Below are 22,240 nucleotides of genomic sequence, written 5' to 3' on the forward strand. Positions count from 1 at the left end.
TAGGAATGCTCTACAGAGGGATCTGGACAGGGTTACCACTTGCCTATTTAAATTTTTAGACAAAGACTGTCAGATGCCTGGCATCTTAAAAACAAAATCTTAAAATCACAGACATATGATCTTTTATTATAAAAAAAGAGAAAGAAATAACTTCTTCGAAATCATGTCTATCTTCAGAAGTAGAGAAAAACAGTGAAAGCTAGTTTTGGGTGGTGCGGCCCTTATAATTCCTCCACTGGTAACAATGATCTTAGCTTCATTGCATTAACTACCTAATAATCTAAAGTTGGATTTTTCAAACTGAGCTTCCATGTTTTGTAGGCATGCTTTTGCTCTACCACTTAGCAGATGAATTTTGCTGATTTGAGTTGTAAGTAACATGACTAGTGAGGCAATTCAGGTATCTAGCTACTGAACGAGCAGCATTAGTGGTTAGAATTGACTATTGGTGCAAATTGGTAGCATAACCAGGTGTAGGCACTTTATCACACAGACCAGGCACTTTATCACACAGACAAGTCCTTGATAGATTATTTCTTTATTCCATATCACAGGTTTGAGCACTATTGTGAGTAGGAAATTTAGGTTCTTGCTTGGTAGTTCCCACTGAAGTCAGTGAGGCTTTTTTTCATTAGCTTTAATACCAGATAGAGCCCAAGTCTTCTTAAAAAAACAATGAAAGTCAGACTTTTTATCTAAGTAAAGGATTCAGGATTTGATACAATGCAAGCTTGAGGCATATTATTTAACATTATGTAATTACCTTACAAGTGGCTGCAAATAATAAGCTTTCTGGGAGTTACTTTGAATAGAGAGGTGTATGTGCACATTTTGGCACTGAAAGGTATTTCCAGGTGGCCTGTACTAACAGCTTGAACTAGAGTTCAAGTTTCATCCAAGGGAGTTGGAAAATGATACATTAGAAAACATCCTATTGGTGCTGTTCTTCACTCTGCATAAGGAAATAACATAGGAAACCCTTTTCCCACTTGGTTTCCTGTAATTTTTTTAAACTTGTTAGTGTAATTCCACTTCCTCCTTCCACTCTGATTTATGTAATCAGTACTTGATAAAACCGTGCTCTTGAAAAAGGTACTGCAGTTTGAATTTCAGTCTGAGAGCAAGAGATTTTACTCTTCCTGTTATTTTTTAATTTAAACTTGAGAAGGAAAATTGGGAGTCAGACAAAAGTGCATGGTTGTTATACGGGGCTATGACCAAGGCACGGACTTCAGAAATCAGAAACTGGTAGAGAGAGACTTTTTGATTTATTCTGGTCTTGAATTCCTTTTAGGCTTCCAAGAGTGCTGACTCTTTTAGCACAGTCCTTCTAAAGTAAATCCTGTTAGATGATGATACAGTGCTTCACCTTTTAATCTACTGGTTTAAAATGGGGCCGTCAAAATAGGAAGTTCTCATAAAAAGCCCATAGTCTCAGTCCATTTTCTTTTCCAGTTAATACAACTTTTAAGTTACCCAAACAACCCTTTTGCTTTCCTTTGTTTTCAAACATGAACCTTCTCCCAGTAATTCAGATGACATGATTTAAGCTGACATTAGTCACTTGGGATGACTTACAGAGAATTTATCCATGAAAAAAAAAAAGCCATAAATGGGGTCAGGAGTAACTTGCCATTTTATCACATGCGTACATTCACTTTCTTCTTGCCAGGCGCAGGCAAAACACAAAGGAACATTTCAGAGGCCCTGGTCCCTTTTTTTTTCTTTGTAAATAGGCATATTTCTAAAATCCAGACTTGAAATTTGGCATGGCCACAACTTTGTGCAAAAAATATCCTTTCTGTTGCCCTTTAAACAAATAACTAATGTTCTCGCTTATTCCTTTCTTCTTTTTTTTTCTTCTGAAACAAATCTGGACAGAAAAGCCTGTGACCTCTAAATACCATTTGCTCTCTCCTCCAGTCCTTAGTGCTACTGTTACGACAGTTACGATCATGATGCTGCCACAGCGCTGAGGTTTCTGAAATACAGGCAGTGGCACCCTCCAGCTTGACAGGGCGTCACAGCAAACCAAAAAGATATGATCCCCTCCCTTCAGATTTGCAGCCTAAATACGAGACAAGTGATGAAAGATGCATTTTGATGGGCAACACAGTGCGTGGAAATAATGAACAAAATGGTAACCACTATTACCAGTACTCATAGTGTATGAAATGAGCAGCTTGACCTTTGCTGGGAATTTTGCAAGAGTTTTAAGGAGGGATTTGAAGGAGAAAAATCAGGTACCCCTGCAGAGGCTTATGTGGAGCCTTTTAGCAAAATGGGAAACACCTCTAAGTGCTGGTTTTCAGATCTTGCATATGGGTAAGGGTAACGTTGGACTGAAGAGAGCTAGTACTGAGCTTCTCCAGCATGAAATGACAGATTATAATTGAGGGGGGGAGAAAGCTGTGAGCAGATCAGAAAATCAGGACAAGCACCTTATGTTTAACACGATAGAGCAGGGGGAGCAGGCAGCCAGCCCAGGTGTGCAGCGAGGAGAGACAGTTAGCACCCTCTCCGGTTTGCACTGGCATCAGAAAAGTTGGCTTCCCTTTGTCAGGGCAGAGGCAAACCTGCTGTCATACAAGGAGGCCTAGCTGAGGAATTTTAGGTGTACAGCAGTGTTAAGGTAAAGAATCAATAAGCTTTGGGCACAGACCAGACGTGGATCTGAATTTCGGGCTGCTGTTGCTGTCTCCAGACTGTTCATCACAGCCAACTCCACCCGAGCTCACTTTTCACAGCCGCTTCCTCTGTTTCTGCTCAGGCTATTTCGGTGCCTCTGGAGACGGTCCAGCGGCCACGTGACTTCCTCCCCAACAAAACATATTCTCCCGTTTCAGCTCAGATATTTTTTTTTTTTCTCTCACTGACTTCAGAGCTAATCCTTGGCAACCGTTCTTGCCAATCAATAGGTTCAATATCTGTATGTGAGCACTGCATCGTATAGACGCACTGGGATTTAGTCTGCTACTAGAGCTAGACTTTTTGCATTCAAGTAACAAAGGCAATCATAACACACTGTTCCTTCCATACAAATTTCTGTATGAGCATTTGCTTTTGAGGAAGTGTCCTGTTTTTGAAGATGTCAAAGTCATGTATTGTAAAAAAAACCCCAAAGAAATAGAAATACACTTTAAATAATGCCTATTATCATAGATAATTGCAATCTTACATTGTTTAACTGGTCTTCAACTGGTTGAAGTGAAATTATAAGTTAGTAGCCTAATCTGTATTTACAGTGACACTTGCTTCCAGTATACTCCCCATTCTCAACTCAGAAAAGCTAATGAGCTGCAGCCTTGCTATCTTGTCAGTAAGGTGAAGTGATGAGCAAGAAAGCAGGCCCAGGCAAGATTGTGTGTTGTCTTAAGAATTTTTGCAAATTTGCAGTGATTTTGTTTTGTGGTTATGAAGGTTTCAAAAGAAAAACATACATTTCAATTTTACTTTTTGCTTACCTCAGTTAATGAAACTTGAATATGCTATTTGACGGGTTTGAACTGAAAAGAAAACTGCTATTAAAAACCATGATGCTGACCATTAAATGTACTGTTTCCTCTTAGGAAGGATATAGTATCGATTTGGAGTCAGGAGGACAGATAGGCAACCTTCAAACAGTTCTGTTCCTGTTTCAAGAACTTCAAGAGAAATCACCATCATTCTGATTTTAACTGTCCCTGACATTTTATGAGTAGAAAAAAGAAGAGTGAGCTAGTTTTTGTATCCCATTGTAATTGCAGTTCTTCCAGAAATTCCTAGCAGCAAAAGCTGATGGTGGCCAACAGCAGGCATTCTCCCCAGTGTGTTCCATACCTTACCCCCTCCTCCCAGTACTGCAATGCCCCCAGAATTCTCCAGTAACTGAGACTGGGCTTTTTTTAGCAATAAGAAATGTCTGCTCAAACTAAAGCAGGGGCTTGCAGAAGGCCCTTGAGGTCTATAACTTAGCTTTAGATTTGCAGTCATTGCTGCTGGTTAGAGGAGTTGTCTCTAACTTTCCGTCCTTACCTCTTTCCACACGATCCACTGTCATCCACTTGATATCTAGATTAGAGAAAGTATTGCTTACCTCTTTGGGTCAGTGTAATACATTAATAGCAGAATTCACACCTGCTGCCAGTGTGGGACGGTGAGTTTTATGCAGGATACTTAAAGGATACAAAACGTGCTTAAGATGATAACTAGCTCAGTAAGACAGTTCCCAGAGTCAGATTCAGGAATGCCACACTCCCTAAAAACTCCACTGACCTGAAATGGTGTTTAAAAAAGCTGGGTTAGCATATATTATTGAACAGAATGTGAAATACAGATTGTTTTGCTCTTCTCCCCACCCCCTGAAATAGTTCTGTGTTAGAAAACGTGATATATAGTGCTAAATACACAGAAATATAGTGCTCTGAAATTAGGACATCACATTCTGTTTACAGTATATAGGCTGCAACATTGTCTCTTTCAGGCTTTGATTCCTTACAGAAAGAGATGTCTGCCATTCATGCTCATTAACAGTTTGCAAGTACAAATAAAAGTCAGCTGTGGATGGAATATTATGACGGCTTCTTCTCTTCAGGACTTGATGCACTTACATGTAAATAACACTGAAAAAAAAAAATTCCAGACATTTGGTACTTACATATGTCTAATTGTCCAACATGTTGGATAAATATTACTTGAGACTCTTTTCAGTAAGTTATTTCTGTGGAAGATAATGGGTAATCTTACTACATTTGTTATTGCAAAGGCTACCTAACTAAATTTGTTATTACAAATGCAGAGTGGTGAGCAATTAATGCTTCATTTTGAGTCTTCTCAAATGGAATTAATCAGGCTTGCATTTTCTATATTGAAATTGTGGAAGAGAAGACTGAAAAGCTCAGAGCAGCTGCAGAACTCAGGAAGAATGAAGGGCTGAACTTGCACTGAAGATATGATATTGCCCCAGCTTTGCTTCCATCTGTGAATACAACATCTGCTTTTGAGGAAGTGAAATAAGAAACTGCATAAATCAATATAAAGATGTTTCTATTTCCTAGTGTAGTCCAGGGCATAGTATTTGTGAAAGAGCATTGACAGTAGGGTTCCATTACTGGTAGAGCACAGTTTTAAATTCAACATCATGATTGATAAAAGAGGCTAAAGGAAAACATATAAAAGATTATATCACATTTTAGTATAATTTCATGATAATTGCTAAGGTAAATTACACATTACTCATCCAAGTTCTCACTAGCATATCCAGTAATCATGACACATGTATCTATTTATTAATAAATAAAATGTGCTTTTTCCTGACAATTTTAGAATTAATGATTTGAATATTATTCTACTTTAAGTTACTATAGTCTCCAGTACTTGTATAATGTCCATTAATCTCAGATAGTATTCATACGCTCCCTTCCCGTATGAAATCCTAATTGGCAATGCAAAGAAAAGAATTGTGATATTTTACAATTAGTCATTAAAAAATCCACCAAACCTTGCCGCCAATAGAAAGCATTGTTGGTGTTAATAATTTATTCTAAACAAACATGACATATAACAAATTTGTACTGAGGTGTGTGGTGTCACCTGTGAATTCACTTTTGCAGCAACAAAACCTTCCCTAACCTGTCTTTAAGCTATTAGTCGTTAGTACTGCTCACTCTGGAAGCGCCGTCTGTATTCTCATTTCCAGTGTTTAGTACTTGTGAAAACAATGGGATTCAGTTGGGATGTATCTCCTTCTGGTGTGCACGACATCAACTTTCTGCACATACAAATCCAAACGATGCTTCAGCTCTTGTTTCTCAGTACCGTCTTGGGCAGAGTGGTTGGTTTTGAGTCATCGGGCTCATCGGAGGCCAGTGGTTTGTGCATATAGTAAAGAAGAGAGGCCCTACCCAAGGATTTGACACAGACTAAGCATGCTTTGTTACAAAAGCTTAGCTTGGAAGGAAAGTGTAAGAGAAGAAAAACTACATTTACAATTTTGCATCATGCAATCAGCACAACTTTAAAGGCAAAGTTGTTCTTGGTTGTGTCCAATGCTTATTACATATGAAGCATATAAAAAACAACATCACCATGGTTTAAAATGCGTTTACATGTGTGCACACATTACAATCTCACCCTCCAGGGAACTACTATGTTTTCTTGAAAGTTTATAGCTCACAATTACCAGAGCCCAATGACTTACATTTTCCTAACTGATTTCCAGGAGGCCAGTTTTGTCTGCTGCCTCTTGACGAGCCACAATGTTCCAGCTCCCTTGTTAGACTGAAGACACATATATAAACAAGTATCTCCAAAGTTGCCCTATTTCCTCAGGAAGTGAAGGGATATGCAAAATGGAATAACAAGCAATTTCACCAGCTGAATGGTTCACAACCATCCATGCCTTTCAGATGGCACAGCTGTTTCCTCCGACAGTAAATGGGAGGGCCAGGGCTCAAATTCTTCTGGCAATGTGAGTGATCTTTGAAAATTTTGCCGGGCCCTGCTCTGGGTAGTGCAGTACTAGATGCTGAATTTCCATACTGTCTTTAAGGAGCCTGAAGTGATATCCAGGCTCAAGGACATAGGCAGGAACTTGAACTTTGTTTTATCTGGGAAGACAAGAAGAGTGGAAGGGACATAATGATCACATGTATGTATTTTTTTGTATTTGAAAAGAAACATTTCTGCTGTCCATGAAAACCAATCAATCAGATTGAGCACTTTCCCTCCAAAAGGCTTCCCATATAAACCCATGGCTGTAGGCTTCAGCCTGTAGGATTTACTTCCTCCCCTGGCTCAAATGATGGAAACTCATCTTCTGTTTTGTTTCTTTTGCCTGAAAACTAAGCAGTACACGCAAGCCTTTGATCAAAACTGAATGCTTAAAAACAATTCTGCCACTCCCCCTTTGCACGAAATAGTGCTTACTCACAGAAATATTCCTTTTGAAGTTGCTTTGTAGATACCAGAGAAATACAGAAGAGTCCGGAGGGCTAAGAGATACTGTACTTGTTGAGCAAAGGCCATATTCTGATGTCACCAGATACGGTATTTCTGAATAGTCTTTTATGCGGGGTTTTATTTCAGGGTTCTGTAAGAGTTTCATTTTTTCTTCAGTTTATAAAGAGAACCTCAGGGATTCCAGAGGGATTTTTGAGAAGGGCAATTATGAGTCCTAAAAACACCAGTGGAAAGAAATACTGATTCACTAAACAATACAGTTAAAGACAGAAGACACATTAACTGTCTGCATTTTCCTCCTAATATTCATAAGACAAGAACGAGTATATAATTTCCAGAGTTTTCAAATAGCTACTTATTTAGATCACTAGCAAATGGCCCCATCCCACATAGGATGCAAAAACCCAGCGATCCACTATTAAATGAAGCTGTTCCAGATAAACTGTGAGCCAACTGACCCTGGAAATTTAGTACCCAAGTTGCGTGACTCGAAAATCTGTTCAAAGCAAGGGATGGCTGCAGGCCTTGACTGTTGTACTTTAGTAACCATAGTAACATGGTCTCTGGAGACCTAATGCTAGTGAATTTTCCTTTATTTCAAGGAAGAGTAATAAGAGAAATGTGGATTGGAACTTGTTCTCGCTCTTCCCCCCCCCCCCCCCCCCCTCCTTATTTTTACTATGCCATGACCTTGACCAAAATATCTTTGAAGTATTTGCTGGCTGATTTTCTGCTATGGGACCAGAAAAAAATATCAGGATATATAAAGGATCTTGCCAAAGGAAGTCCTATCTTCCTCAAAATATTTGCCTTCATTCCCAAAGAGAACCTCTTGACTAATAATGTTTCGAAAACTTCTTAATGGAAGGAACTGATAACTTTCATCTCACAGCTACTGTGGGCACCAGAATAATGTCATACTTTCTTTGAACTGACAGATTAATTGTTTTTTTTTGTTTCAGTAGCAGGTGCAGCTTTTCGTGAGTACATAATTGGATGTACATGTTTTTTCAAAAGAACACAGGCCCCTGTCTGGTGCCAAGCTCTCTCTCTCTTTTTTTTTTTTTTTTCCCCCATTGGGAAAAAACCCCCCATGAATTCATTTTTTAAGTACAATGTAGAAAACTCATGTAAGTGTTTTTAAAAAGCCAAATACAAACAAACAAATGTTCACAATACATACTTAAGTCTGTCTCACATGTTTCAGCTATTATCCTGGATTAGAAATTCCATCTGTCATTGAATCCATATGGTTTACCAAATGGCAGTTTACAACCATGTATTTTTTTCAGATTTGAAGTTAGTTGGTTTTTGTTGCAAAAGTTTTAATGTCCACGCAAATATCTTTGTGTGTGTGTGTGTTTCTATGTGTGGGTGTGTCCCTCTGTGCATGTGTAAGTATATGCAAAATTGCTAAAAATTGTGGTAGGATGCAAGTGGGCTTTATTGATTAAAACAAACCAGTTGTACACAACGTCGAGATTGAGCTGTGGAGTTTGGTTATTTCCTCCTCTAAATCCAAGAGCCCTATTTTAGGCTTTCCATTATTTCTACTGAAAGGAATAAAGTGAAAAGGGAGAGCTCATCTTCTCTGTGCTGTCCCCTCTGTGTTTTGGGCAGACATGTGCTCACATTAGGGAGCGTGAACTACACAGGTATGAGACTGGTCCGTGTCTTCTTTCCCTTTTCTTCCCCCCAGGTTATTGATTACCCAGGCAGATGGCTGCTGTAATTCTGACACAGCACACCAGTGCAGCCTCCTGTTCACTGGGAATGAGAAAAAGCTATCACTGAGAATTTTATTTCAGTAACTGAGAATTTTTAAAATCGTAAGTGGAGCCGTATACTTTGTTGTCCTGTTTAATATGAGACCCGGTAACCTAGAACAAAAAAGCTGGGAATAGTTTTCATTCATTTTCAAGGACTGAAGATGTCTCTCTCTTCCACTCAGTCTAACAAATCACTAGGATTCTGGCCAGAATAATGGAAAATCTCTATACAGTGTTACTGTAAAGGGCTTGAGTATGGAGTTGTATATGATACCCAAAAGATTTATCTCAGAGGTCAGAAAAGGTCTTTTCCTTCTAATTTGCAATCACTGTTACCCAACCCTGGGGCATCAGACCCAGGTGCTAGGAAACACCATCCTCCTTCTCCGCAGCTGTGGTAAGTAGGTAAGAAAAGTATAAATCTCAGCCCAACTCTATTTGGAGTCCTTTGTATTACAGATGTCAGGTTTCACACTGAACTGCACTTTAGGGTAATAGTGAGAAAACTGAAAAATTTGCAGTCATGGGTAAGACTCAGTGGGTATGAAGTTTTACTCCATGTCCAGCTCATCTCTTTTTAGTGTGGCTGAAGCAGCAGGTTTCCCAGCTAAAATGAGGCTTAGACACATGGAATTTGTGTTGATCATCAATAGCCTCATGTGGCTCCATAAAAGTTGTTGCACCAAAGTGGGTTTTGCTTTTCCTGCCTGCAGGGCAGAGCATCTGATGTCTGCGTTTGGGGTCATGAAAACCAGGCGATACTTAGTTAAGAGATCTTAACTCAGGAGAGGACATAAGCATTTTGAGAACAAAACAAAAACAAAGCAGGGGAAGTTTGTGATTATCTTCACTTACATACCTCCCTCAAATCCATACTCGTTTCTGGCTTAACCTAAACACGTGGCTCCTTGAACTTTTCCTCCACTTCTTTCCTCTTGCTCCCTCCCACCCTTCCTTAATACCTCCTCCAATCTCATAGATGTAGTTGCTAGTCCACTGATCTGAACCCTTAGAAATACACATGGTCCCATTTCCCTTTCCCGTTTTTACAAACTGCTGCATCTGGTCCAGCCCAGCTCTGGCTCTGTGAAAGAAAAACTTGTGTAAAGAAAAAACTGCCCATCTTCCACTGTGGGGGAGCAAGTTTTACATTTTAAAGCTAGAGACTGATCTCTTAGGGTATATGTCTAGGCCTAAAGAGTATCTACCAATATGTGGGATGAAGAAGATTCATTTTTGAATAGGGGTATTTATTTCTTGATTCATAAAAGCAATCCTTGGCAAAGGCGGGTGCTCCCTGGCTATTTCCTATTGGGGCTGAAAAACTCCAGCTTGCCTGCAGGACAATGGAAGGCACATTTTAAGGGTGTTCAGCACAACACTGTGTGAGATTCTTTGATCATATTCAGATCTTGTGGTCATTTTTTAAGCTTTCCCAGATGGGGCTTGATGCATCAAGGCCAGGTTGGATGGGGCTTTGAGCAACCTAGTCTAGTGGAAGGTGTCCCTGCCGATGGCAGGGGGCTTGGAACTAGATGGTCTTTAAGGTCCCTTCCAACCCAAACCATTCTATGATTCTGTGATTAATTTGCATAGGTTAAGAACATTTCTTTAATTAAAAACATTAATATTCTTAATTACTACCTGCCCTGGCTGCAGGGGCAGGACTGGAGGTCTTTTGGAATGTGCATGGTAACAGCCACAGACGTGAAGGAGCTCCCTTAAACGTCCTATGGTTACCTTTGTGGAAATTTTTAGTCTGTCCAAATTAAAAGGCCTGCCAGATGTTCAAAATGTAATAAAATTTCTAACATCACAGCACTGATGGTTTCATTGCTGTGAAGATGAGTCCAAAGAGACAAGATGCCAAAAATGCTTTCTTGTCTCCACTTGACACTGGAAATGGATTATGACAGATACCATCTATGGAGGCTCCTCTCAGCGCAGTGAAAGGCACAGATGTGAAGATGTAGAAATCTTGACACATTGTCTTCTGGTTGGTGAGGTGCTGGGACTAATTTGGGCATTATTTAGAGCAGAAAATAGCACCAGTCCAGCAACTGCTTGTGTTTGATGAGTCAACAGGGATAACTAGTGTTCAACACAAACCCAACTAGGCAGAGGTAACACTTATTCTGGAAAGGATCTGTATCTGTGGAGCTGACCTGGAGCTGAACATGGTTTGCCCTTGACTATTCTTAGCAATGACTCATGGTTAGCATTGACTTGATTGAATCAGTTGCTCCTACAGCGTTTTCCAAATGTAGGTGAGCTATTGTAGTCTCTCTACTACATTTCTCCAGTCACTGTTTCAGAGGTTCTTCAAGGTGCAGAGCCCTTGGCCATGTATGGTCCCACTGGGCCACGTTTCCAAAGGTGCTCCACATCTAAGAATGGGCCCAAATCTTCTGAGGAGTCGGCCTGTTGTGCACTGAACTCTTGAAATTCTGCCCACCATTGTCACAGTGGGAACAGGCTTCGAGCAGTCTTGGAAATCTGGTCCTTATTTAGGAACCGAAAAAGAGAACCAAGCTCCCAAAAATATGTCAGTGTATCTGGTTACTGAGCAATTGAAAAGCTGCCCTCATTGTGCTTCAGGATTAACTCAGGATTAATAGGCACATCGCTACAACAGTAAATTGAGAGAAAGGTGAAGCAAGGGTAATAATAATAATATAGCAGTATTTCAGCAGCAGCTATTTGAACTGTAATCTCACAAGACCTCAAAACCATCACATGAAAGGATCATCTAAACTACCTTGGAATGCAAGCCTGCTGGAGTGAAGATATGTTACTGAATCTTTATCAAGGGAAGAGAGGCAAAATTAGTCAGTCTGCATGCAGCATGATGGATCGTAATGTTTACATCATGTACTTCATGTAATCCTTACTTTTATTTTTTGATTTCTCTGGTTGCTTTCCTTGCATCACTGAGTCTATGAGAACTAATTTAGCTTTTTTCTAGACTAAACATTGGTTATATCAGTGAAGTATTTATTGCTTACTTTTTATATTCATTGTATTTGTGCTATTATGCTACGTATGTATTTTTATAGAAGCTTAAGAAAATAGCCATACTTTAAAATACACGTCCAGTTTTAAAGTCATAGCTACAACAGCACATGTATTTCATTTTCTTGTTGGAGATTACTATATTATCTATATGTATCAATAGATATAAAATCAAAGTAATTATTATGGAATGCACTGTTTTAAATAAAAAGCAAAATAAAAGTAGTTGACACTTGCTATTAAACTTTTAATTGTATGAATTAATGACAAAATAAAATTTAAAGTAGATAATAAACTAGTAATGCAATATGGTAGTTACACTGTAATTAGCTATCCTAGCTTATTTAAAAAAAAGGAAAAAACCCCATGTTCCAGATTGTTATTAATTTTTCATCTGAGGAAAAAAAGGACTTTGTGCAAAAATTTGATATCCAACTTTTTTTTGCAAAATGATTGTTTCCTGTCTAGAATATTCTTAAAATTATTACATTTTATACCCATTTTACTCTTTTCTTTCTGACTATCTTTTTAATTATCTTATTTTCCCTTCTTTAGTCACTGAACGGTTTTGCATTGGTGGTGAGTGCAGATGGAATGATATTTTATGCTTCATCGACAATTGTGGACTATCTAGGGTTTCATCAGGTAAATATATTAACAAAAATTTAGAATACTTAGTCACTGTCATTGTAATGACTTTCTTGTAGTTGCTTCTGCTAAATGGCTTTCTAAAATGCAGCACTCTATGTTGTTTCACCTTATCCTTCTACTGCTGATTAGGCATACACCATTTTTTAATTAAAATTACTGAAATTATCTTATTTTACTATGCCATTTCAGACTAATTTTCTTTTCTTTATGTGTGTGATCTGACAGGTGAAGATGAATTCCTTGTAGTTTTGTTCCTTTTGTAAAGCTTTTGTTAACAGAAACATGATCCATTATAAAAATAAGATTTAGCTAAAACTTTCCTTTCAATTTCAGTATAAGATGCAGCTATTCTCGACTGGTTGCCTCTGTATAATAAATACATTGTAAAGTCACAGAATAACAGAAGCACGTAGTTGGAGGTCATCTAGTCCAACCTCCTGCTCAAAGCAGATCCAGGTAGAGCAGGTTGATCTGGGACTCATCTAGTCAAGTTTTGAGTTTCTGTGACCCTTCTGGAAGATGTGTTCCAGTGTTGAACCACCCTGACTGTAAATTTTTTTTGGTTATATCAAGTCCTAGTTTCCCATGTTGCAACTTGTGTCTGTTGCTTCTTGTCTTCCCACCTTGCTCTTCTGAGAAGAGTTGGGCTTTGTGTTCTCTACACCCGCTCGTTCAGTTAATGTAGACGGCAGTAAGTTCTGAAGTTTTCTTAAGGCTGAACAAACCCTGTTCTTCTCTCCTCGCCTGCTACGTCACATGCTCCAGACCTCTTAAGTGTCTTGGTAGCACTTTCCTGGTCTCACTTTGGTATGCCAATATCTTTCTTTTCCTACCGAAAATTAGAGAGAACTTTGCCTTTGTTGAACTTCCTGAGGTTCCTGTCAGACCATTTTTACAGCCCGTCAAGGTCTGAGCAGCCGTCCTGCTCTCCCCAGCTGGTACCCACTGCAAACCTCCCGAGAGTGCACTCTATCCCATCATTCACTAATCAAGAAACTAAACAGGGTTTGTCCCAGCATCAATCTCTGGGGGACGCCACTGGTCACCGGCTGCCAGTCGGGACTTTTTTATGACACCTTTGCATATGCACAAAAGGGTTCAGAATAAAAAGGAACATCTTAGGATGTGAAGTCAAAAAGCAGATGGGAAAAACAGGGCCCTCCGAAATAACTTGCCTCAATCAATCTTTGCTCTGAAGGTATCCTACACCAGTCATTATTTTAAGGAAAGTATCAGCCTAAAGATGAGCGTCTGCCTCACTACACTTACAAATTAAACGTTCCTTGCTGTAATTGTTTCAGACTGATGTAATGCACCAAAACATATATGATTACATTCATGTGGATGATCGCCAGGATTTCTGTAGACAACTGCACTGGGCCATGAATCCTCCCCAGATGTCGTCTGGACAGCAACTACAGACAGAAACAGGTGGGATTGTATATATTGATTGGAAACATAGGCACCACTGTATAGAGGTAGAATTGCATTCCACCTACGGCCACGTCTGTTCCATGTCAAGCCAGATTCTTCACTGGTAAGCTGCATAGTGGCCATTTATAATGTTATTGTCCCCTAGGTGATGTTTCTTCCTGATCCTTGACGTTTATAAGATAGTGTGTGCCATTGAAGCTACAAAATTGATGTTTCCTTTCTTCTCTGACTAATGTACCAATGGATATTCTTATACACGCAGAATGAACAGCATCAGTGTTCATCCTACCAACCTTTTGTTCACACTGATCAGGACATTAGTATTCCTCTCATTAATGCAAAAAAAACCCATGCAAAAAGTTTCTGTACAGTACCACAGTGGCAACATCACTTTCTGCCACTTGTTTTCCCATGCAAAATTATGTAGACAGGAGTCTTCAGAAGAACAAGTAGGTTTAGCAATGTTTTTTTTTCCTCTGAGGCTCTATTTCCCTGGGATGGCAGGTGGATACATGTGCTCAAGGTTTCTCCTACATGAATCGTTAAACTGAAATCATGACTACAGAAAATACAACGGGGATGAAATTGTTAACTTTATAAAGAATTATTGATCCCAGCAAAATGTATGCATTTCACCATAAGGTAAGGAAGTAATTGAGGAAAGAAATTGAGGAAGCACAGCCTCCAGATGGGTGGGGAGAGACTTGCAAGAAATCCGTCAGCAGCCTTTATGAAGTCCTCAGGAACACAGTCATGAAACTTTGGTAGAATTTCTTACAGTTTCTGTGTTTTGCAAGAGTCTTACAGATATGTGAGGAACTTCGCAAGATTTTGTAGGAAGTATGCAGAGAACAAACTAAACAATGTGCATTAATATTTCAAACTATAAAAAGTTACAAATATTTGCAATTTTTGTCCTGATATATACAGTGGAGAATTTCAGTTCCGGAGTTCATACTTCTGTACAAATACTTGTGTCTTTTGGGAAATAAGTATTCCAAAAGCTATGCACTTGTAGTCCAAAACTGGAAAATGCTTCATTAAAAATCAGGGAGGCAACAGCTGAACATTAGCTAATCAGCCACTGTTCATTTGTTGGTTTTTTTTTCTTGCATTAGCATTTTCCTTATTTCGTTCCTTTTTCTAATGTATTTTCTGTGATCTCTGATCTCAAAACCAGCAACATCTGTTATCCTGCTTTGCATCATTAAAAATCACAAAAACTCAGGAAATAAAAAAGTCAAAGTTTCTGAAGAAACTCACCTGAATCCCATTGTAGAGCTTTTCTTCTTTCTTTTGGTAGAGCATGTGCAGATGTATCTATACATGACACAATTTAATATTTGCCCTTCCATAAAGTAATTTTTAGCAATTTCCATAAGAGCTCCTTCAATTGGCTACAGAACATTTTCGTTCTTTCTTTATGTGATCTGATATATATTACCTCCACTGTTGTTCCTAGGAGAAGAATATATTCTCAGTAAATTATTTAAAGCACAGGAGAATGACAGCACAACAACAGATTATTCTTCCTTCTTAACTCGTTGTTTCATCTGTCGAGTTCGCTGCTTGTTGGACAGTACTTCTGGCTTCCTTGTAAGTATAATTTCACTTAGACAACTGTAGTCATGACATATTAGATTTTAATTACTTCATATGAAAAATATTTCAGCATAAATATTGAACATAAATACTATGGAGAGCCATGGGCAGGATACAGTTTTCATTTGCTGTGCACTAACAAGAAACACCTGAAGACATTTATTAATATGTGTAAAGAGTGATGGGAGAAAAGAAGGTTGTAATATTTAAAACAGAAAGAATCTATAAACTTTTAGGTTTTAAGCTCTTTTGGACAATATCTGTCCTTGATTTGTACTGGGCCTAGCACAAGGGCAGCAAGCTTGAGTTTCAACCATTAACATTTAAGCACAAAGTATTTGCTTTAAGGAATGGGAATAATGATGATCCATTTTCCCCTTTTGTAAAGGGCCCTTTAATAATAAAAACCGGAATTAGAAAGTCTCTCACACGCTCCTCAAACATCCTTACTAGGAGTGGGTCATTTCTAGAAATCACTTCCCCATTTGCTTAGTAAAGACCAGTGCTGTTTCTTCTTACGACAAAGTATGGCACGTGCAAAGAAAATGAGAGGGTCAGCACGACACAAGGAAATGCAACTTCTGTCTCAGATGCTCATTTGCTGGAAGCCTATGGGTCTGAACAGATGTACCAGTTAGTCATTTCTGCATCCCTGTTTTAATCTTACAGCTCTGGAAAATGCCCAACTCAAATGGACTGATTTTTCTTTGGTCATTTTGTGGTAGGTAATTTTTTCACCAAGAGGCAGCAGCCTGCTATTAACTTGATCTCTGCCTTCCGGTCATATGGAGATTTGAGACAGGGATGGATGGTTCCTTCCAACCTATGTACTTTGTATCTGGCTATCTTGGGCATATCTTTTCCCCTGGTGTCTGCCTGCACAGCCCTTGGGTTGTGCCAGTCCATATACTTCTGTCGTGGTTTAACCCCAGCCGGTGACTAAACACCATGCAGCTGCTTGCTCGCTCCCCCCACCCAGTGGGACTGGGGAGAGAACTGAGAAAAAAATAAAATTCGTGGGTTGAGATAAAGATGGTTTAACAGAACAGAAAAGGAAGAAAAAAAGTAATAATACTTAAATTGCAACAATAATAAAAGAATTAGAATATACAAATCAGGTGATGCACAATGCAATTGCTCACTGACCGATGCCCAGTTAGTTCCCGAGCAGCAATTTGCCCCTTCTGGCCAACTCCCCCCAGTTTATATACTGGGCATGACATCACATGGTATGGAATACCCCTCTGGCCAGTTTGGGTCAGCTGCCCTGGCTGTGTCCCCTCCCAACTCCTTGTGCCCCTCCAGCCTTCTTGCTGGCTGGGCATGAGAAGCTGAAAAATCCTTGACTTGGTATAAACACTGCTTAGCGACACTTGAAAACATCAGTCTGTTATCAACATTACTTTCATACTAAACCCAAAACACAACATTATACCAGCTACTAGGAAGAAAGTTAACTCCATCCCAGCCAAAACCAGGACAACTTCCCAGAGAAAGCGCAGAGCAAGAGAAAAGAAACTCAGGAACCATCTCACTGGAGAGAACAGAGCGTGGAAAAATAATAGTTCCAGCTTCAGAGTGAGGCACAGAGAAAATAGCTGTTTGCACCACCATACACTGCCTGTCTTGGCAAATAGAATATAACATGAAACTTCTACTTTAAGTACACAGGAGAGAAAAAAAAAAACAAAATCCAGCCTCAAATGTCTCATTTTACCGTTGATAGTACTGCTGCTCACCATGCTTCTGAAATGGCATGGTTTAAATTGTATGAAGATAATTAAATTCCTAGGTTTTGACCCTGTTTCAGAACTGGTTTTGGTGTTAAACAACACGCTCCTAGGTTGTATTCGCATTTTAAATGTTTATACACTAAACGCTTAAGCTAATTCTATTGTTTTTTTTTGTATAACAGACAATGCAGTTCCAAGGCAAACTAAAGTTTCTTTTTGGACAAAGGAAGAAGTCCTCATCAGGAACAGTATTGCCACCTCAGCTGTCCTTATTCTGCATAGTGGTACCCCTTCTGCTCCCTTCTGTGGCAGAAATGAAGATGAAAAGCCTGCTTGTGAAAGCAAAACACAAAGCTGATGATGCAGCAGCAGTGAATACAAAGTATTTTCAAATTAATCTTTTAGCAGTTAGTAAAGTGTACTATGGGCTTTATGTTTATGAAGCATGTAAAAAGCACAAATTAGGCTAAATAATTCTCCATTTTAAAACTCTGTTCTAGAAAAGTGAATAATTTATCTGGATTTAATGATATAATACATAATAACTATACTGTAATATAGTATGTTCTTTATATGTAATACATGTTAAGTATTATATTGTTATATATATAATTTTCTATAAAAACTGGAAAGTTAGGGTATCTTCCTATCCTTAAGAGGTTACCAATGCAGTAAGTCATTCTACTAGGTGTAAAAGTGGAAAAGAAAAAGTGTTTTTACTGAGAGTTCTCAAATTTCACTATCTTCTGGTAGCACAATTATTTGGACTTGGGCATTTCGATGGCAAACAAAAAAAAAAGGAAAACTTCAGAAAGCTGAATGTGCGTGTGTGTGGGTGTTCACAGAGAGTCAAATGAGATGTATTTGGTGTATGTATTTATCTTGCAACAGAAGGCTTATGAACACATAAGTCTACAATTGCACTAAATGGCCTGGGGCTGATCACTCGGTAGCAATCACAGAAGATGAGGACAGATTGTGTTCAGACTCATTTCCTTCCTAACACTTATTTTCGTTACTCTTCTATGATTGAATTTTAGTTGATGTTTGGGGCTAGGATTATGTTTTCCCTTATTTGGTTTAATATGACCTTACAGCAATGAGGTCCATTGCTGTGAAGTAAAATGCTCATCAGTGTGACTGACAGCATCATAATTTGGCTTTTAATTAGAATATGCTTGTGTATGTGTGGATTTACTATCCAGACGTGTAATGTTGTTCTAGGACATACATCCTTTTGACAAGAATTAAATTACTCGAAGGCTGATATAATGGACTATGCAGGCTTTTGGAACCAAGTTGGAAAGCCATTTCCACTTGCTAGTTTTTCAGTGGCCCAGGTTAAATTAGTTGATGATCAGAATTCAGCTCCTAGAAGAGAGGTGCTTTACTTAAGTTTTACTAACTGACTGGACAGTGGCCAAGGATTTGACAAGAATGAAATGGGCATTTAACTTCAGTGTTTCCTTTGGTTCAGGCCTGAAGCATGCTGGCCAGGGATGGTGGACAAATTTATATAGTAATTTCTTTTCTGATGGTCTTAATAAAGGGAAAAATTTGGAAAGCAATGTTATGGACTTTGCACCCTTTCCAAGCCTTAGTATGCATTTTGAACTAAAGACTGAAGAAATTCATTCAAATTATATGATGATTGTTGCAAATTGAAGTCATGCTAACTCTTAAAGTGCATTGCTGGTCAGTGTGATGTACGTACCTTGAATGTACCTTGCATAGGCAGAGCAGAATATATGCAGTATGTGTCTCAATTCAAGCTGAAACTTATTATTCCAGATATAGTAAGTTGTGAGCAGAATATTCCTAAACATAAATATCCCTCTTAATTGAATGCAGAATTCAAGTCATACACTAGTTTGACCAAATGAATGATGCAGAAATCATAAGTCTTTGCTAATGGTCAACAGCTTGAAGATCACATCTTTCAGAGTTTGTGATTTTACTGTGTTGTCATTCACTGACAAGGAATTTTCCACATTTTCTGTCCTCTACAGCTCCAGTTCCAAAGGTAATTCAGGTCTGTGTGAAGCAGCAGAATTATATGGAAGAAACAGTCATCACGAAGGTGCAGCTTTCACTAATGTGTTACAGATTGCTGAAAACCAAATCAAAGGTGTGTCTGCTAAGTACTTCTGGATTATATACAGTTTATGGAGAAAAAATCTTGTCTTTTCTCCTGTTAGGTTTTCCAGGTTTTGGTTCCAACAATCTCTTTTTTTCTTCTTTCTAAAACCCCTTCCGTAAAAAAATGCAAAAAAAAATATTGACCACCTCAAAAGACAGTACTGAATTAGTCTGCTATTTTGGTGTAGGCAGAAATACCATGATACCAAGTTTACAGAGATATAAACAATCATAGTAGATAAGAATACTCAAAGTATGCTTTCCTAAATATGGCAGCACTGAATTTAACATGATGATGTGAAAGGCGTAATAATAAATGATGATATCTATCCCTCTCTGAGGAAAACTGGATAATAATTAACAAATGCTAGTTTTTCCCAAAGCTCAGAAAACAGAGGAAAATTAGACTCTATTTTCTTTAAAACTCATTATTTGCTTGCAGCTTTGACTCATGCTTTTCCAGTGTTTGGCTATGGCAATATTATGAGAGTCTATGCTGTATTTCAGATTTTACAATGGCTAAAATTTTGATGGTGAGTCTTCCCCAATGGGCAACTTCTTCTTAGGTAGAGTTGTACTCAGCCTTCTGTCATACCTGCTGGAAACCTTTAACTTCTTTAAAACCATTCCTCTGTCAAAACCCCATTTTTCATGAACATTTTCTCATTGGTATAGTACTATTACTGGGAGGGAAAACCAATAATAAACTAATAGTACTGAAAAATCTTTGGTTACAATTTAAGTGTTTCTAACTGCCTCATCAGGTTTTTCATATTTTATTTTTTAATGTAATTTGCATAGTTCTGTGACATATTTTAGCTTGTACTTTCCTGTGCTATGATTCCAGGGCAGCAAACAAACCTGTGAACATTCACCCATAGTTTAGGTAAGAAAAAATATTAAACACTGTTTGTATTAAAATATATTTTCTTTTACATTGTATAGCAAAGAATAATGGAGAAAATGGCATTTCTCTAGTCAAAGTACAAACAAACGAAGATCACTGGGTCTGGGTTCAAGCTAACACTCAACTTCTGTATCGAAGTGGTTGTTCAGAATATGTCCTTGCCCAACAGCAAATGGTGAAGTAAGTATATTTTCCAATACTAAAAAAAAAAATCTGTATTTTAGAAAAATGAATGTATTCTTTATGCATGAGATCTTTAAAAAAGACTGTAATGACCTAAGAGAAGAGCTGTATGAGAAGGGTTTAGTTTACTTACCAAATGGAAATCCATTTTTGTTATGGATCATACAAAATGGCTGTTTTAACTGTAAACAATATTTATTTCTTTTCTTCAGTGTTTTTCTTCTGAAGTTGAGAGTACATACATATTAAAACAGAATACTTCAAAAGTAAATGCTTTATTATTAATATGTTTTGACTTTCTTGCACAAAAACTTATTTTGGGGTTTTGTTTTACTTTGCAGCTGAAACTCTTTGCTGATTTAGTGTCCTTGGTTTTCTACTTTTTAACGTTTGATTATGTTAAGTTTTGGGTTTTTTTCCGCTTTATGGATGACAATTGAGCTCATGTTTTTAGTTGTGGATGTTCAACATAATCTAAATAGAGATTCTCATATTCATTGCATGTTTGTAGATAGATACATTTAGTTGGCTGTAGGCTCAGCCTTGGAGTGGAAGCTAATCTCACAGATGTGCATTCAAAGAGGACCTCTCAACTGGATTTTACCCTTTCCTCCCAAATAAGCTTTTCTTCCTTCCCCCATGGGATTGCCTGTTCCAGTTCCTGTGGGCTTTGTTGAGGTATCTCTTCAAGCTGGTCCAAGGGAAGAGATAGGAGGGTGGACTGGATGAGCAGGGGCCAGGAGGTGTACCCAGCCACCATCTGGCCCAGTGGAAAAAATGTGGTGGTGGAACTCTTTACCTTTACTAGGGTGGCACAAACATCATCTTGCCATGTAAGGGAATGAACTTCTACTAAGAAGCAGATTAAAAGGGGCTCTCTTGTATTCAAGTCTTTACTTTTAAATTGTTTTCTCTCTAATTAAGCATGCTCTTAGATGTTTATTTAGTTACATTTTTACCCTCTGAGTGGTTAAAATCCTTCCTTTGTGTTTGATAGTTCCTAGAGACTGGAGTGTTACAAGAGTTGGCCTAGGAGATTATATTCAGTCCTGTCCTCCTGATAGTTTGCAACTATCAGACTTCATTCTTACTACTACTTTTTTTTTAAAATGTATGCTATCTTTCTGGAAACATACATGCTTTTGAAGAATTTTCACTAGATACTATTTTACTGTAAAATTCTTCATTTGGGGGGGTGGTCTAAGCTTTTGTGACTATTGCATTTTGTTCAGTCCGTTGCTTCCCAATTAGACCAACTCCTGAGAAGCTAGTTCTGCAGCAAACTTGTATCATACCATTTGCATCTCAAGACTAACAATAATAACAATAACGATATTTAGCAGAGGACTGAAAATATTTAACACCTCATGTTAAAAAAGAGAAAATACTCTGCTTTCCTGGTGTACATTTATTACAGTGGGACATTCTCTGTTTGTAACAACATGGACTCCCTCTACTGGAAAATCCTATACTTGCACATTGAGTTCATACTAAAGTAAAAATTCTTAATAGTGAGCTCAAGAAAAAGCCTTCTAAACCCCTTACTAGCTGTCCAGGTTTTCATGCTCAGTATCTTACTGAGATGTCCACTTCTTGTTCAGAGAGGTAGGGAGCGGGTTGGTAGCACTCATCCTGCCTGGTCGGGAATCAGCACGTTAGTGAATTTCCAGACAAATCCTGAACCTGAAGATTGAACCCCAAGTTCTGAAAACTGCTGCATCGGACATGGAAATGCTCAGGCAACTTTCTCTGCCAGAGCTCTTCACTAATGTTGAGTTCTTCAGCTGGAGGTCATGGAAAATGAATTCACTGGCCATCTTGGAAAACAAAAGACAACATGAATTAAGTTAGACATGTAAAACAAACCTACG

At 38.4% G+C, this 22,240-nt stretch overlaps 1 protein-coding gene across 1 annotated transcript in view; it reads left to right on the top strand.

Annotated features, from left to right (window-relative positions):
• Positions 1 to 22,240, top strand: part of AHRR (aryl hydrocarbon receptor repressor) — an 83,352-nt gene that overhangs the window by 58,275 nt on the left and 2,837 nt on the right. Inside the window, exons 5-10 of the mRNA XM_049830458.1 lie at positions 12,276 to 12,365; positions 13,673 to 13,802; positions 15,268 to 15,401; positions 17,323 to 17,522; positions 19,150 to 19,268; positions 20,225 to 20,366. Of these exons, the coding sequence (XP_049686415.1) occupies positions 12,276 to 12,365; positions 13,673 to 13,802; positions 15,268 to 15,401; positions 17,323 to 17,522; positions 19,150 to 19,268; positions 20,225 to 20,366 (815 nt within the window). The remainder of the gene's footprint in view (positions 1 to 12,275; positions 12,366 to 13,672; positions 13,803 to 15,267; positions 15,402 to 17,322; positions 17,523 to 19,149; positions 19,269 to 20,224; positions 20,367 to 22,240) is intronic.

The sequence above is a fragment of the Accipiter gentilis genome, chromosome 27 (genome assembly GCF_929443795.1).
Source record: "Accipiter gentilis chromosome 27, bAccGen1.1, whole genome shotgun sequence".
Taxonomy (NCBI): Eukaryota; Metazoa; Chordata; class Aves; order Accipitriformes; family Accipitridae; genus Astur; species Astur gentilis.